General features: G+C 44.6%; 1 protein-coding gene across 1 annotated transcript in view; it reads left to right on the top strand.

The window, feature by feature from the left end:
- Dnah9 (dynein axonemal heavy chain 9) overlaps positions 1–17,900 on the top strand; it is a 349,307-nt gene that overhangs the window by 117,881 nt on the left and 213,526 nt on the right. Inside the window, exons 28-30 of the mRNA XM_036196748.1 lie at positions 1,736–1,840; positions 11,363–11,520; positions 15,600–15,738. Of these exons, the coding sequence (XP_036052641.1) occupies positions 1,736–1,840; positions 11,363–11,520; positions 15,600–15,738 (402 nt within the window). The remainder of the gene's footprint in view (positions 1–1,735; positions 1,841–11,362; positions 11,521–15,599; positions 15,739–17,900) is intronic.

Raw genomic sequence — 17,900 nt, 5'->3', positions numbered from 1 at the left:
CAAGAATGGATAAAGAAAATATGGTACATATACACAATGGAGTACTACTCAGCAGAGAAAAACAATGACATCATGAAGTTTGCAGGCAAATGGATGGATCTAGAAAAAAATCATCCTGAGTGAGGTAAGCCAGACTCAGAAGGACAAACATGGTATGTACTCACTCATAGGAGGATACTAGATGTAAAACAAAGATGACTAGACTGCTACACAACTCCAGGGAGGCTACCTAGAAAACAGGACCCTAGGAAAGACACAGGGATCACCCAATGACAGAGAAATGGATGAGATCTACATGAACAACCTGGATGACAGAGGGAGTAATGAAGGGCAAGGTTTGAGGGAAAGAAAGCTTAGGGGAGCAGGAGATCCCAGCTGCCATCCCATTTTCATTGAGTACACTGGAGTACTCTGATCCATTCCTCTCTGGTTTCTGTGACAGTGTGATCTGCAATATTCCCTGGAACTAATACTTCTATAGTAGTGATTTTCTTTCATTTGTATACCTTATTGCCAATACCCTCCTAAAAGTTCTCAGAGGATCTATATCTAATATGGAGTCTTATGTACACAACAAGTCATTTTTTAAAAAAACTAAAAAATGACCCCTGGGTCAAGGACACTACAAGAAAACCCACAGAATCAACTATCCTGGGCTTTAGGTTCTCACAGAGACTGAACTGACAACCAGGGCCCTCTGCATATATGTTACAATTGTGTATCTTAGTACCACAGGAATGTGGGACTCCTAACAGTGGGAGCAGGGGCTGTCTCTGGCTCTGTCACCTGCTTTAGGGACCCTTTTCTCCTACCAGGTTGCCTTGCCTAGTCTCAATAGGAGAGGAGGTGCCTAGCCTTAGGGAAACTTGATATATCATGGCTGGTTGATATCCATGGGAGGCCTGACTTTTCCTGAAGAGAAATGGAAGAGAAGGAGGAGGAAGAAGAAGAGGATGGGAAGAGGAGGGTGTGGGAGGAAGAAGGGAGGTGGGAAGAAAGGATTGGGAGGAGAGGAGGGAGATTAAACTGGGGTTGGGATGTAAAAACAAACAACAACAAACAAATAAATAAATAGAATGACCCCTGGATAAGTGTCAGGACTCCCACAAATGCATCACCCCAGGATTTTAGGGGCACCACCTAGCCAGTGGCCTGCAGTGTCTGCTCCTTACCACTGATACATAGCTTTCTAGTCCCCACATTTTGATGCCAGAGTTCATTTTCATTTTAGAATAGAAATACATTCTTTCCTCTGAAATTCTTTTCTTGCTCTCTTTGGGCAAGATTTGCATATAGTTTGTTTCTGTGACTGTTGCCAGTTCCTGACATTTCCAGGTCCACATCATCTGGGAAACCTGATGGGTTGGGCATGGATTGAAGATACAACATTAGCTTCCTATTAGGGTATTCCAGAGCCTGAGCAGAAGCCTGTTTGTCTATGAGGCCTAAGAAAAGCTATCTTTTATTCATTTTCTGGGGCTTTGAAAGCTACAGAATACTCAGGAAGAAATCCTGATGGCATCTTAAAGGGATTTTTCACTACAGCATCTTGGAAAGCTTGTTTGATTCCAGTGACATGTATTGTCACCCATCACCTTCAAAAACTTAATTGTTCTTGAAATTACAATGCAAGTTTCAGGGGAACCGATGTGTCTATACTAAAGAAGCTGGAAAGTGACTGTGGACATGACTCTAAGACAGGGTCATCATTTGATCCTTATATGTTTCTTTGCAGTCCTGTGGCAACATCTACAAAGGGCTGGCGCAGACTGGCGCCTGGGGCTGTTTTGACGAGTTTAACCGAATCTCTGTGGAGGTCTTGTCAGTGGTGGCTGTACAGGTATGTGTGTGTCATCAGGGGGCGGGAGCATTGCAGTTTTCATGGCTGGTCCTGTGGAAGTCTACAGCCTGTTATTTTCATGCTTCAACCATATTTCCCCCTCTACTGGCCATTCTACCCCCTTTCTCCATTCTTACCCTATGTCCCTATTACCAAAGCATATCCCATCTAACTAGGAGAGTCTCTTTCTCTGTGTGTAAAACAGGGACATAAATTATCTATCCTACCTGCTTCATGGAGGGGTACAAAGGATCAGCCAAGGAGGTGGATCCCTGCTGCTCAGAAACATCCTGCACCTTGGCTGTAAACCGAGGCTCCAGCCTCAGCTCTTTGCTATAGAAGTCTGGAAGCAAGTTGTTCCACATCGCTCAGCCTAATCCACTGTTTTATGGCTAAGGCCATGGTGTCACTGGGCTTGAGTGAGTGGAGGTGCTCGGCTGAATAAAATACAATTCCTGACTTCAAAGATGTCTTGAGTTTCTAAGATAGATGTGAACAGTTTCACTTTTCTAGAAGTGATCGTAATATTTATACTGTAGAATAAAACTTTGAAAGCTGTTATTTTAAAGCCAATTCCTAAATGCTAGCTGGAGAGGGTTTAAATTGGGGCCAGGAACCCACGGACAAAGAGAACAGAAGGAGAAAAAGCAGAGGGTGAATTATTCCTTTGCTAAGTCTCTTGTACCAGACACTCTTCCCATCACCCCTCATCCTCCGGTGGCTCTTCTGTTAGAACTACTACTTTACATGAGAAAACATAGCAGGGAAGAAAAGGAACTTGTCCAAGGCACAGTGTTGCAAAGTGACAAGGGGGAGGATTTGAACCCTGTTCCCCCATCCACATCATCAATGTATGAATGGCCAGAGAAGCAAGTTCAAACCAAAGATGGCTATAAATGCCTTTTGGTGCAGGTGACAAGGAGATGAGGTCCCTGTAAGCAGAACATCCTCAGTTTCCACCAAGGGGTGACACCAAGGGGTGACTAGTCACAACGATCCTCTTCCACCCAGTGCCCCATGGCAAAGCCTCTGTAGAGTGCTATATGCAATGAGGGGATCGGACAATGCTGTACTTTCTGCTCTGAGTTTGTGCCTACACACCACATAGTCAAACACAGTGGACTCTCCTCTCCTTTGGTTCATTTCCAAAGCATTATGCACATAGAATTATTCAAGTAGGGGGAAGGATGAAGGAGGAGAAGGGGAGAGGAAGAGGGGGAGGGGAAAAGAGAGGAAAGGGAGCCAATGGAAGGAAAAGAAAGAGAGGGAAGGGGGAAAAGGATGGAAGGAGAGGAGAGTCCATCAGAGTGTTTCTGATCTGGTCCCTGTATATCTGTGGAATTCTTTCAGCCTCAAAGCAATATGGAAAACATTCAATGGGGCTGAGTTTTTTCTCCTTCTTTGGCAAGAGCACGGAGCGGAGGGAGGGTTGCCACAATGTGGGTGGGATGGAACATCAGGCAGGTCACCCATGTGGGAGAAACTGGCCAAGGCAGCATTGTCCCCTGCACTGGACTGTGTGCCCTGGCAGGAGCCAGCCTCTGTCTACAGAACCTCCAGCTGTCACCCCCTCATCCAGCATGCTGTCCCTGTCACTGGAGGCTAAATGTGGAGCTTTGAGCAGAGAGCTGAATCAACCACAGAGCTGGGAAGGGGTTAGGCCCTATACCAGCTGCTATTCCATAACACCCACCCCTGGGCTTCAACTGCCACTGGGAGCCAGGGGCTCTCAGGGGGCTCTCAAGGGCCTGCCATGTGCCTGCTCCATAGTGGCCAGTCCTTTTGGCCCTCTTATGATGAAGGCTGCTCCAGAAACACTGACACACTGACGCTTGTCCCAGCTGTCTCTTAGCAAAGCTTCCCCAGAACAAGATGCAGTTTCCCCTTCCTAAGATTTGCTCTTTTCAGAAGGAATTAGTGATGTTGGGGGGAGTGAGGCCCAAGCAGTAATCTAAACACTCCCTTGCACCAACAACGACATCATGATCTGCCTTGGCTTGGAGAGTTGATTATGCAAATTTCTGTGCTCTTACATTGGCATGACTTGACAGGGCCTGGGGAGGAACTATTTCCATCCAGAAACTGGAGCTGGGCATGCGGGCCAATGGCAGAGTGCTTGCCTAACAGGCACAGGATCCCAGGTTTAACCCCCATAAACTGTTTCTCCCTAAACCTACAGTTCATGGCACTGACTCATTCTGCATATAAAGACCATTTTTTCCCCTGGAAAGTCAATGGTTCAACATTTATCAACACACCTCTGCCTTGTATAGATGGGAATCTGGTATTACCTAGATTGAAACTGAATATTTATATTTTTGTAGTATTATATTATTCTTTTTCTGTGGTTATAATGAAACACCTGAAGTTGGATTGCATATAAAGAAAATGGTTTTTTGGCCCACACTCCTGGACTTTCAAAGACACACATCTGGCAATGACTTCTTGCTATCAAACCATACAATTCAACCATGAGGCCTACTTGATGACCTTGTCTACACATAGTTAACTCCCAAAAGTTGAATCTCTAGGCACCATAGCTGGATCAAGTTCTCACTCTCTCCGTGTCTCATAAATGAGGATTTAATTCAATATATGAACCCCTGGAGACAAACTGAAACCATGTCCACACTACAGCAGAAACTGCACATGTCTTCTGGCTGTTTCCACACTTGGGTGGTCACAACAAAATCTGGAACCACAGTGCCATAGAACCTCTCTGTGAACTGTGGGGACAGATCCCTTCCTGAGGATGTAGAATAAACAAACCCTTCTCAGGACACTGGTTCCAGCCCATGAATGGCTGTGATAATCTGGGGAGAAGGCGTCTTCCCGCCCCGCTGCAGTGCCCACTGGAAAGGGTTCCATTTCTTTCCATTGCTCCATGGAAGCTTCTCTTCTTCTCTTCCTGTGTCTCCCGCTGCAGGCATCTGTCTTCTGATCCCCTTGCCCACTGTCCTATTATTTCCACTTCCCTGTATGTCCTCCTTTGATCTCCACATCTGTGATTTCTGTGCCCTCTCCTCTGGCTATTTGCCATGGTGTTAGAGGATATCTCCTGTCCTCACCAGCCAGGTATTGCTGTTCCCGATTCCACTGAAGTCCAGAACCATTCATTATGCATAATTCCATTGATGGGCATCTCGGGGAGATAGTTTGTGCTAGGGACTTGCCGTAGACTACATTCCTCTGTGTCTTAAGGCATTTCTCTCAGCATACTCCACAGAGAGCTCATGAGCTAGTCACAGTTCGTTCATGACAACAATTTTTTTCAGTGAGTTGATGTCTAAAACATTTAAATCAAGAACCTATAGATCATAGGTGCTCGAGTGTCAGAGTGATGATACTGGTAATGGCCGTGGTAATGATGGTGATGATGGGGTAACTGATGATAATGCAGCGGTAGTGGTAGTGATGGTGATGGTGTTTGTGATGGTATCGATGAAGATAATGATGAAATTGGTAATGATTTTGGAGGTAGTATTAGTGTTGATGCTGATGGTACTGATGATGATGATGATGATGATAGTGGTATCAACAATGAGGATGAGCAGAGCACTGGTGATGATAACGATATTGGTGGTGGTGATGATGAAGGTGATGATGTTTTAGTGGTAGTGCCAGCAATGAGGCAAGTGATGGTGGTGATGGGAAAGATAATGGTGGTGGAGTTTATGGTGGTAGAGATAGTCATGAGGGGGAGGGGGAGGTGATGATGGTAGTTATAGCAATGGTGATAATGATGTTGAAGGTAATGGTGGTGATGATGATGATGGTGGAGGTGATTATGAGGTCATAATGGTTACAATGGTAGTGATGATGATGATGATGATGATGATGAGGGTGGTATAGTGGTAATGATTACTATAGCAATGGTGATGGAAGTGACAATTAAGGGGGCATGTGATTACAATGGTAGTGATGATGAGGATGGTGGTGATGATGATGACTATGGCAATGACAATGAGAAGGAGGAGGGTATAATGGTTACAATGGTAGGAGGATGAGGATAGGATGGTGGTGATGATGATGACTACGGCGATGAGGATGAGGAGGAGGGCATAATGGTTACAATGGTAGTAGTGATGGAGGTGGTGGTAAGGATGATTGCTATCCTTGTCATTTTAACACAACAGGAAATAGTTGGAAATAGATAGTGTGACCCATGGGACATGGGTAAAGGTCCATACCTGCCTTGTATGGATCTGTACTACCTACACTCTCACTTATCCTAGCTGAACCATCCCCAGGTTATTTTACTAACTACCCGTTTGCTAGCTGTTGAGAGGGTGCCCATCAGCTGTGGTCCACTTCTCGGGAGTCAAAAAATGGAAGGCCCTTATTTGGAAAGATCAAGACAGGGCGTCTCCCCTTTTGTTCCTAGAATTGAGTAAAATAAGTTCAACTTGGAATTCTCTGGTGCTGCCACATTCCAGTCTAGGGACAGACCATACTAGACAGCCGGGAGAAAGCGGTCTGACGACAGTACAGGCAGAAGTGGAGCTGGTCACACTGAAAATCATATAAGCATCCAAGGAGAAAATTGTGCTTAATTATTCACACAGTAATCCTGGCTGGCATATTGGTTTGGAAGCTGCACCAGCTGCCGACAGTCCTCTGCTGCCCTCCCCTCTCTCTCCCCTCCTCACTCTTCTGTGCTTCTGGTCCCAGGAACTTCCGTAGAAGTGATTCGGCTCCAGTGTTTATGTTGCTGGATATTTTCAACGTCTCTGTTGGGTTGGTCAAGCAGAATTGCATACCCATTGGGGAAAATCCTCAGTGTGGCAATTCCAAGAGAAATTATTCTCTATTTTTAAAGATCATTATACCACTTAATTCTTCTTTTCAGAATCTCCTCCTTGCTGACTCAGTCAGCGCTCTAGACCCTGGATTATCTGAGCCTTGGGAAATATCCCACCAAGGCAAAAACACATCACCTTGAACCCATAGCCCCTGCCTTCTCCCCATATTCTTTGGTGTCCCCGCTACTTGTGGTACAGGGACTGACAGGGGTTAGGCTGAGACATGAAGCAGCTGAGCAGCATGCCAAGCCAGGCATGGCAGCAAACACCTACAATCCCAGCTATGACTGTGAGTTTGAGGCCAGCCTGAAATACATAGTGAGACCCTGTCCCAACAAAATAAATAAATAACAGTCAGAAGATGTATTAACAAGGGACTTACAATGTGTTCCAAGGACTCCAGGCAAGGAACAAATGCTCCAGTCTCAGAGCCAAGAGAATGTCCCAAGTTGCACCCTATGTAGAGGAGCTGACTATAAAAGAACTCAGAACTGTGACAAAATGCACAAAGTGGTGATTGGGTTGTACTTCTGAAGGCTGCAGGCTCCAGGCTACCATTACGGTGGAATCCAGGCAGTGATACATGGAATCTGGACCAAGGTGTCATAAAAGAATGACCAGAGAATGGGCCACATCCCTAGACTAGAAGGAGAAAAGGGGTGGGGAGAAAAATACTGAGAACGTTCGCACAGATTGGGCTAGCGTGTGACCTCCTTAAATTGTATCACCTGCAAAAAGATAGGATGGTTTGCATATGTCATCCACTACATCAGATTCAAGGCCTGAGTGGGAGGACACAGGACAGAACCATCTGAGAATGCCAGCTTCCAGGATAGGTCTGTTGCAAAGGTTTGTCCTGTGCAGTGTAGAATATCAACCTACTTGTTGCCTGGAACATCCTTCTCTCCATGCTGTGAAAATGTCTCTGGATGTCAAATACACCCATGGGGAATGGGTGAAAATGGTCCCAGTTGAGAACCACGCATCTTCAAAGCTTTAGCTTTCTGTTTCTTTAATGGGCTATAGGAACTTCTTTTCTCACCATGTAGGAAATGTTTCTGATGTACAATAAACATACTTTTCAGAATAAAACAAAGGACATCTACATAAACACAAGTAAACCTTGCAGTGACCATCACCTAAGTGGCACCTTGGCATCCTAGTAGTGACTCATTGTGGTGGGCATGTAACAACCACACTGCCTAGCAAGTTCTCAGAATATATCAGGACATATTATCAGTGAACTGATGTCAGACTGAGTTGGATGAGGTCATGCTCAGCCAGCGTCATGCCCCTTCTGGGAGAAGTGACCCAACACACGTGCTTTATTTCCTGCTTGCTTTTAGGACTTGACCTGCCCCACTTGGCAAATGTTCATTTTCACCCACACTTTTTTTTCTGTTATCTTTTTATTTTGAGCCAATCTTAGATTAATATAAAAGTTTCAAAAACAGTACACTTCCTATTTGTCTCTCCCTTAGTTTCCCCTGATGCTCACTTATAAACAGAATGGTTTCTTAACCACCTTCTGCCTCACTTCCACCTCTAGAAAATTAGGGTCTAAGACCACCCATCTCAGTCTCCATAGAACGGAGCAGGAAGCTTTCTGTAGAATGTTCAGAATAGTGCTTGGTACTGGTCAAATGCTTCAAAAATATTAGATATGTTTTATTATTATTAATTATTCCTGATGGCTTTAAAATTTCCAGAAGTGATGCAACTTTAGAGATGTGTGTGCAGAGTTGAGTTGTCAGCCTCCACCAAGCAAGGCTTGCATTTATTTAATCCTCACCCTTTCTGTGTATCTCTATTCCTCTTTGGCATCCCCAAGCCTCTGGTCTTTATCCAGGACCCTGGATCCTGATTACCATCACATCCCCGTGGTTTCTCACAAGAATCTCAGTTGCTGCAGTAAGGGAGTCATAGCCAGTGGTGTCCTCTTTGGCACAAAGCAGGCTAGGAGAAGCACCTGACAGCATGAGGCTCCACGTCCCCCACATCCCCCAGCCTGCTCAGTTATTTCCCTGAAGAGCCCCCCTACAGAATTTTACACAAAAGCACAGATGCCTCCAATCCAAAGTATGTCATAAATTCCTGCTGAGTGTGGGCTTTCTGGGCTTCAGTGTTTGGGGAGAGTGCTGAGTCAGAACAAACAGCAGGAGGGTCCTAGGCTCTAGCTTTGGCCTTTGCCCAAAGGTAGCACAACATCTTGTAAACGCTAATTAAACTTGCCTCCCTGCCCCTGGCCAAGGAAGTGCTCTGTATATTTTACAGATTTAGGGACTAGAAAGGAAGGAAGGAAGGAAGGAAGGAAGGAAGGAAGGAAGGAAGGAAGGAAGGAAGGAAGGATGCAAAGAGCTTTCACATGCTACCTAACTTGCAGATAGAGAGGGTAGCAAGGCTGAGCAGGCCTGGGCTGTGAGCCTGGCATGAATCAGCAGAGTTCTGCCTGGGTGGCCAGCATGCAGGGTGCTGGAGGCTGGCTCTGCCTGAATGGCATTGGTATTCTACACGTAGAGAGAAGTCTCAGGTTCTCTCTAATTGCTGTGAGCTCAAATACATTCAGTCATTAGAACTTCACTGCAGAAGAACAGAATTCTAATTGCAGAACTGTCACATATCCTGACAATATTGTCCCCTTCCCTCTCTCTCCCACCTTCTCTCTCTCTCTCTCTCTCTCTCTCTCTCTCTCTCTCTCTCCCTCCCCTCCCTCTCTCTCTCTCTCTCTCTCTCTCTCTCTCTCTCTCTCTCTCTCTCTCTCACACACACACACACACACACACACACACACACACACATGCATGCGCTACCCCTCCATAGCCCTTGGCAGAACTGGGCTACCCTTGGTTTTTCCAGCCTCCATGCTTGACAGACATACCCTAGGCTCATTTAAAACCCTGCCCTGGTTCCAGCTTCAGGTTTTGCTTCCAAGAACTACATGAAGCCATAGATTACCAGAGACATTGTTGGGCCTGGCTGAGCAAAGCCAACCTGCTCGCGTGTGCCTTTTGTCTTCTATACTATAGCTGATCATTTTTGCTTGTATTTCAAAGCAGAGTATGAAAACCATACACAGTCGAGCTCCATTTATGTCCCCTTTCTCACTTCTGTAAGAGTTAACCCAGGGTTGGGGATTTAGCTCAGTGGTAGAGCGCTTGCCTAGCAAGCGCAAGGCCCTGGGTTCAATCCTCAGCTCAAAAAAAAAAAAAAAGAGTTAACCCAGAATGGAGCTCCAATCAGTTTACACTAGTTAGATCAGGGTTGATGGAGGTGACCTGGAAAAAAATAAAAAGAGGAGATCAACCCCTATAGAAGCAGGTTGACCTTTAATCAGGACAATGAAAGGCAGCAGTCTGACTGTGTGTTGATCTATGGGGCTAGGAGGGGGTGTGGGGGGAGGCTTGGGGGTATGGGGGGAAGCTTGGGGGTTTTATAGGGCAGAAACTGGAACTTTAGGGATAGACATTTCTATCTACAGGTCAGTTCCCCTAAAGACTCAAAACTGTAAATACCAACAAGTCCCATGCTGGCCTGTTTATCAGGAGTGGCCCTGGTCCTAACCTGCAAAGCCTGTGAGGCTGGTATCAATATGTCAACCTTCCTGTCCAGAGTTGCTCAGGTCACCTGAAGATTTGCGGTTATCAGCCCTTCAACAACGCTTCAGCTAATATAGTCCTCTGGCTTCATCAGAGGCAGTTGGGAAGTGGAATCTCCTTGAAAATGACCCTTTCCAAACCTCAGCTTACCTGTGCCATTCTGGCAAATGCCATCCCTTCTCATAGTCTGGACTCTCCAAGCTGTGAGGGAAGCATCATTCAGATTCCACCTGCCGGTCATGTCACTCTGGACATGCAATCTGAGAAGAGATTGGAGGGGGCGTGGCTTAAGCTGAGACAATAAACACAGCTCCAGGAACAATGCTCATATTCAAAAGTTCCACACATGCTGCTGGTTTGTTTGGGGGGTGTTGTTGTTGTTGTTGTTGTTTTCTGTGTGGATTTCTTATCCTTTGAAACAAGCTGGGGGTTGGGGGGTGGGTGGGTCAGGTGCTGGCATTCTCCCTATGGTGCGGTGGCCAACAGCACATGCTCAAGAAGCCCCAGGCATGGATTCAAATCCTGCTGCTTCAAAGAGGGACTCTATGACTGGGCAAATGACTTCACCTCTCTGAGCTTCTGTTTTATCATAGTGAAGTGGAGGCAGCAGGTTGAAGTGTTCCCTCCATCTATCTTGATGAGGTCTGAATGGCTTTCTGTGCATAAAAAATACTCAGGGCTAGGAATAAGGCCCAGGGCATAGCACTGACATGTACAATGGGTTTGATCCCCAGCATATCTCTCTCTCTCTCTCTCTCTCTCTCTCTCTCTCTCTCTCTCTCTCTCTCACACACACACACACACACACACACACACACACACACACACACACACACACAAACTTTATGTGCCATTACAAGGAACCCAGATTCCAAATAAAAAAAATCCACCCATTTTCTGACCACTCCTATCCAAGTAGCCACAGGGTGCCCAATGAATGTTGACATGGACAGCCAGGTTCCTTTCAGACACATAGTTAGTGCCCAGCAGCAAAAGCTCCAGGATGCCTGTCCTTCAATGCAGGGGACCGCAGGACAATTGCCTGTGTTGTGTCTGGATTTCCAACTTTAGCTACTGCCCACCACTGGAATGCTGGGAGTCATGTTCCTCTGATCCTCCACCAGGTGAAAAGCATCCAGGATGCGATCAGAGACAAGAAGCAGAGGTTCAGCTTCCTTGGGGAGGAGATTAACCTGGATCCTTCTGTGGGCATCTTCATCACCATGAACCCTGGCTATGCTGGCCGCACAGAACTGCCAGAAAACCTCAAGGCCCTCTTCAGGTGAGTAGCAGTATGTCTCCACAAATGGACTCACAAAGAGGAGTTTCTTGTATTTTCCTACTGAAAGTCTAGTTATATATTAGAGAAAAATCACAACATTTAGAGAATAGTTTTTGTTTTTTGGCTTTTTTTTTAACCCATTGACACTCCATTGGAGAAGATTGACTTCTCTTTGCCACCAGGTATCAGTTGTAAACAGCCTCTTGGTTGTGGTTATCGGCAGAACCCTGTGTCTAGTTCAGTCTATCCAGGCGGGAACCCAGTCTGGCTTGAGCCTGTGAGGTCTTGTGTATGCTGCCATTGTCTCTGTGAGTTCATGTGTGTGTCAGTCCTGTTGTGTTAGGGGAGGGAAAAACATGATCAAAATGTATGTATGATAGACTTCATAAAATGCATAAATGCTTTAAATTGTAAAAAGCAGATTTTTAAAGATCTACTTTTACTATAATGGCAGCATCAGTAAAATCATTCCTTTTTTGTTGTTTTTGTTTTTGTTTTTTTGTTTTTCGAGACAGGGTTTCTCTGTGTAGTTTTGCACCTTTTCTGGAATTCACTTTGTAGACCAGGCTGGCCTCAAACTCACAGAGATCCACCTGGCTCTGCCTCCCGAGTGCTGGGATTAAAGGCGTGCGCCACTGCCGCCGCCACTGCTGCCGCCACCACCACCACCACCACCCCCACCCAGCAGTAAAATCATTCTTGGCTCAACTGTGAATCACTCAGTTACATATGTATAGATTAATTTTATTTTATGTACTTGCAATGTACATTTGTGACTTGTGTACAAATTCATTATTTATTTTTTTATCCTCTATCTTATCATAAATATTTTCTCCTATTGGGTATTTTAATAAATCTCATTCCATAGCTACATATTTTTCTATCAAGTACATGGTCCATGGTGTAATTAACTAGCCCCTCATGGCTGAATATTAAGAGTGTTTCTAGCATTTAAAATAAATTCATACATAATTCTGTAATGTACATTTTTTTTGTATATAAATCTTTTCTCTGTATGCATGATTATTTTGTTTGGCTCACTTCCCAGAGCAGAATTATGGAGTTAACGAGCAGGAATATTTTTAAGGCTTTTGAGACACATTGCCAAATTACTTTCTAAAAAGCTCAGTGTCAAATTACATCCTGGTAAAGACACATAGAAACACCTCTTTTATTTCACCCTTGCCAGCCTTGCACATGGCAATGTTTTTAGATCTTTATGTGTATATTTTATAAGGAGACACAAACGTCTTTCCTAGCAAGAGCTAGAGTCTGCATTCTTTTCTCAGACAAGAGAAGTTGGCCCAACAAGGAGAAACCTGGAGGATGTTTCCTGCTTTTGCATCTTCTGCTTTTATTAAACTTTTTCCTAGGAGAGATAGTGGGAAGTCTGACAATATTATCTGTCTCATTTGGCAGCTGGGCTGCAGTGCCCTCTCCAGGAGAGGTGGAGTCAACATTGTGATAGCCAGTCAGCTGCCAGGCAGCCCCTGGCTGTCTCAGTCTCTCCTGGACTTGGGGTTTTTGTTTTTTGTTTGCTTACTTCCCTGATTTTAAAAAAGGGTCCCCAGTGTGCAGCTCAGGCTGGCCTGGGACCTGTGATTCTGTTTGCCTCAGCCTCCTGAGTGCTGGGACTGTGGCTATGTGCCACCACACATCTGGCCCAGCCTCTGACTTCAAAGTCATTCCTGTGATAGAAACTCTCTGTGTCATACGAATGCTGGTGTGTCCTCACTCAAGCAATTCCTACTTGAACCAAAAACCACTGAAACATGACTGCACTGTTGACTGTTTACCCAGAGTATTAGGTAAGGTATGTGTGACAGACACAGACAAACTATCACCCAGGTAGGAATTGTTCCTCATGTTTTCTTCCTAAATTGAAAGTAATCTTAGTCTGGGCCATCTGCAATAACAAACTGCTGAAGACTAGCTCACCTAAACAATGGACATTTCTCAGGGTGCTTAAGCCAGACATCCAAGGTCAGAGGGCCAGATGGTCAAGTTCTGGGATGGCTTACTTCCAAGTTGCAAGGGATGGTTACCTCACGGTATTCTTCTGTGGCAGGGAGCCAGCAAGATTACTCTAAGACTTCATTCTCTTCCTGAGGCCTCATTCTTATGACCTCCACCTCCCAATCCCATCACACTAGGTCTTTCCATAAAAATTTTAGGGGTATACAAACATTCAGACTCTGGCAGTCTGTACTATACTCATAGAAGAAAGTTGAGAATGAATAAGAATGATAGTTTTGAGTTATCTATTTTTATTTGAGGTGTATGACTTTGCCAGCACATATGTATGTAACCGCATGTAACCCTGTTACTCATGGAGGCCAGAAAGAAACATTATATCTTCTGGGACTAGGGTGACAGGTAGTTGTTAGTGGCCAGGTGGGAGCTTGGAACCAAACTCATATCCTTTGTCAGAATAGCAAGTGATCTTAAGCACCAGACCCGTCTCTCCAGTCCTGAGAAAGATATTTTTAAAACATTAAGATGAACGTCTATTTTACACTTAATTCTCACAGAGGCCCTGTGACATAGATACTGTTAGTCTCCCCATTTACTGTGAGATGACATTTGGAGTCCCTGGTTAGTAAACAGCAGAGCTGGAATTTGAATCAAGAGTCTGGGCTCATTGTAGTCCAGTCCTGTGACCTAGAGGCAATCCTGGAACCACTTGACATTTTTCTTCCCATACTGGGTTAGCATTCATTTTTCAAAGCTGGGAACTGGCCATATTATTTAATATACTGCTTTTATTAATTAATATTTTCCCATGCCACTTACTAATCTCCCTTCTGCAGCATCATTTTCCCCAGCCGCATTAAATTCTGTTGATATCCTCATGTTCAGACTGCCAAATAATCTCGAGAATCTAAATATTTGGTGGCTCCTTCGATTCTGAGTGCAGTATAAAACGTTTCAAAGGACAATATGTACTTGAATTATTTTGAAAAATAAATGTTATCAATACAGGGAAAATGCAATTAAAGAGACGTAGCAGGCTGGGCAAATAGCTCAGTCAGTAAAGTGCTTGCCAGGCAAACACAGGATGTGTGTTCAGTCTAGTTTTTCAAAGCTGGGTGTGATGTTGGGCTCTGGTCATTCCTGTGATGGGGAGAAGGACACAGGTATCTTTCTGGGATTTTCTGGCCAGCTGGCCTAGCTGAATCAGTGAGCTGCAACCAGTTAGAGGCATTGTCTCAAAAAGCTGGGTGGCTTCTGAGGAACAACATTCAAGTTTGTCTTCTGGCCTCCGCATACATGTTCATAACCAGGCATGTGCATGTGTATACACACACAAAAACAAACAAACAAACAAACAAACAAAACAAAACAAAAAAAAAACAAAAAAAAAACCCATAATTTAACAACAGTAAGTTCCCATAACATACCAAATAAATAAAGTTTTAACAAATCATACACACACACACACACACACACATATGTGTGTGTGTATGTGTGTGTATGTATATGTATATATCACTAATGCCAGAAAGAGGAAAACCACAGTAAATCCTCATATAGAATTGAAAATCTCAGCTCTTCTGCTTTTTTGTGTATGCTAGCCTGTGTCAAGATAGTGCTAATTGGTACCTACCTGGTCCTTAGCATTGGAAACTTAAATAATTTTTATACAAATAAATGCGAAATAAGCCATGGATATCTGGAGGACATCCCCACCTTGAGAAGATGGAGCCGGAGAGTGCTCTGATTCCAGCAGACAACCAGGGAGAGACTCCATTCTCCAATCTTAGCTCCTAGCCTATTTTAGATAATTTACTGTGTAACCCTTGCCTTGCCTGAGGCACATTAACCCCATTAACCTGAGCTATAGCTCCAACTCTGTCCCCTCCTGCTGATATTACTCACTACTTTGGGTAGGAGGGTCACTCCCTTTATCCTTAGTTAAACATCTCAGATTTAGAAATGTGAGATGAAATGATTACAACAGTCCTTCTGTGAGCTTTCAGCCTGGAAGGCAGCTCTTTGTGTGATCGCAGACAGCATCTGTTGTCCAGCAATCTCCCCTTTCAAGTCAGGTTCTCAGCCTCTTGTCTCTCTGCCTCCAGGCCTTGCGCAATGGTAGTTCCAGACTTTGAGCTGATCTGTGAGATTATGCTGGTAGCAGAAGGATTCATTGAAGCCCGATTGCTGGCCAGGAAGTTCATCACCCTTTACCAGCTGTGTAAAGAACTTCTCTCCAAACAGGTAGGATCTCTCTGGAGGCCAAGGACCAATGAGCTAGAGCTTTCTTACAGAGTCTGGGCTGATGAGCCATAATAAAAGCTCCGAGTTCTTCAATAAAACTTTCTGTTCAGCTTTCAACTCAGCACTCTTTCAAAGTCTTTGAGGTTCAAATTATTTTTAAATAGTTAATAACCTTTCTCAGACAAGTGTCCCATGAGAAACATGGCAATGGTAAGTGACAATCCCTGGAGGGAATGGTCTCTTTCTGAAGGGACATGAGATGGGCTGGATGCTGGGAATGGTTTAGAATAATAGCTCCACGCTTTCCCTCAGTAGTGCGACACTAAAAGGCCTTCTGCTAAAGGCACACCGGGGAAACAGCACTCTAATGAGGTCAGTACTCTGTGTGGATGATTTCTTGGTGTCAAGGACAATGAACAGAGCTTCCTAGGACTCTTACCAGTGGAGGTTCACACTCCCTTTGGGGTCATCTTTCTAAATCACCTTCACTGTCATGGACTCTATCAACCCTATGACATATTTACAAGAAAGAGGAATCCTGTTTTGTCCATACTTGTTCATTGTTTCTTCTTTCTCCATTCTCTATTACCACCGACTTCCAGGCCTGTGACTTCTGGGCTCAGAATTCTGTCACAAACCACTCTCTGTGTCTAAACTTATATTGTCAGTGGTGGACCCCACCATTCTCCCTACATCTATTTTTTTTTTGAGCTGAGGATCGAACCCAGGGCCTTGCACTTGCTAGGCGAGCGCTCTACCACTGAGCTAAATCCCCAACCCTCTCCCTACATCTAAAGAGTACCTCCACTCAGCATGTTCAAGCTGCTCTTCCCTGCCAGCTCTCACCAGAGCCTTCTTTCCCTGCTGTTTTTGACACAGTATGTGAAGCCATCATTTACTGCTTGCTAAAGGGGTGGGGGGCAACAAGATTCATCCCTGACACTTTCTTCTCCCTCCTGAACCTAATCATTAACAAAGGACTTTTCTGTCCTGCCAGCCACTCCCCCAAATAACCACACAGAGACTTGTTATTAATTATATATGTTCAGCTGATCGCTTGGGCTTGTTTTAAGTTAGCTCTTATAACTTAAATTAACCCATTTCTATGTGCTGCCCTGAGGCTCCATTACCTCACATGTGTACTTCCCATCCTGCTCACTCTGAGTCTCATGATGTCTCCTCTGACTCTGCCTTTCTTCATCCCAGCATTCTCTCTGGCCCCAAAATCCTGCTAGCCATCAGCCAATCAGCTTTTTATTAACAATGAGAGCAACATGTATTCACAGTGTACAAAAGGATTATTCCACAGTAACAAAGTGGTATTGATTCTACTTTCTGAATTCTCCTTGTGGTGATGGTTCATCTTGACATTCCTGAGAAAAAAGAATCTCAGTTGAGGAACTGCATCCATCAGACTGACCTGTGGACATGTCTGTGGGGCATTTCTTTCATTGATAATTGATATAGGAGGGCCTAGATCATTGTGGGCAGTACCATCCCTAGGTGTAGACCTGAGCTATGGAAGAAAGAGAGCTCAATGTGAGCCTAGAAACAAACTAGTAAGTGGCTCTCAGTGATTTCTGCTTCAAGATCCTTGCTCAATCTCCCCTCTTTGCTTCTCTCAATGATGAATTGTAGTCTATAAGCAAAAGTAAACCTTTTCTCCCCACGTTGCTTTTGATCATCGTGTGTATCAAAGCAGCAGAACACTAACTAGCACTAACTAGTACTAACTAGAACACCCATGCTTCTCTGTACTCACTGCTGCTGCTCTAGTTACAAGTGCCAATGTCTCTTAATTAAACTTTTACTCCTGTCTCTGGAATAATTTTTGCTGCTGGTAATTAATTCAGCTTCCTCTACCCATTCTTGAGACACCAGCTAAAGTAATCATTTTCAAACACTCTTCACTGCTCTAAGCATCAAGACAAACCTCTGGTCCCTCTGCTCAAGGCTGTAGAGCTCTGCACTCTACTTTCTTCAACAGCTCATGCCCATGGTTCTCATGCTGTGTTCTACCTACCTAAGTCTCCTTGGAGTTCCTTGAGATAAATGGTCCTCTCATCGCAAGCCTTTGGGCACCTGTTCCCTGGACCTTGACTACAATGCTCCCTTGTCTGGGCCTAACTGATTTCTACTCCTTCCAATGTTCTTTAAATGCC

The sequence above is a fragment of the Onychomys torridus genome, chromosome 8, assembly GCF_903995425.1.
Source record: "Onychomys torridus chromosome 8, mOncTor1.1, whole genome shotgun sequence".
Lineage (NCBI taxonomy): Eukaryota > Metazoa > Chordata > Mammalia > Rodentia > Cricetidae > Onychomys > Onychomys torridus.
This window is presented reverse-complemented; position numbering and strand designations above follow the sequence as displayed.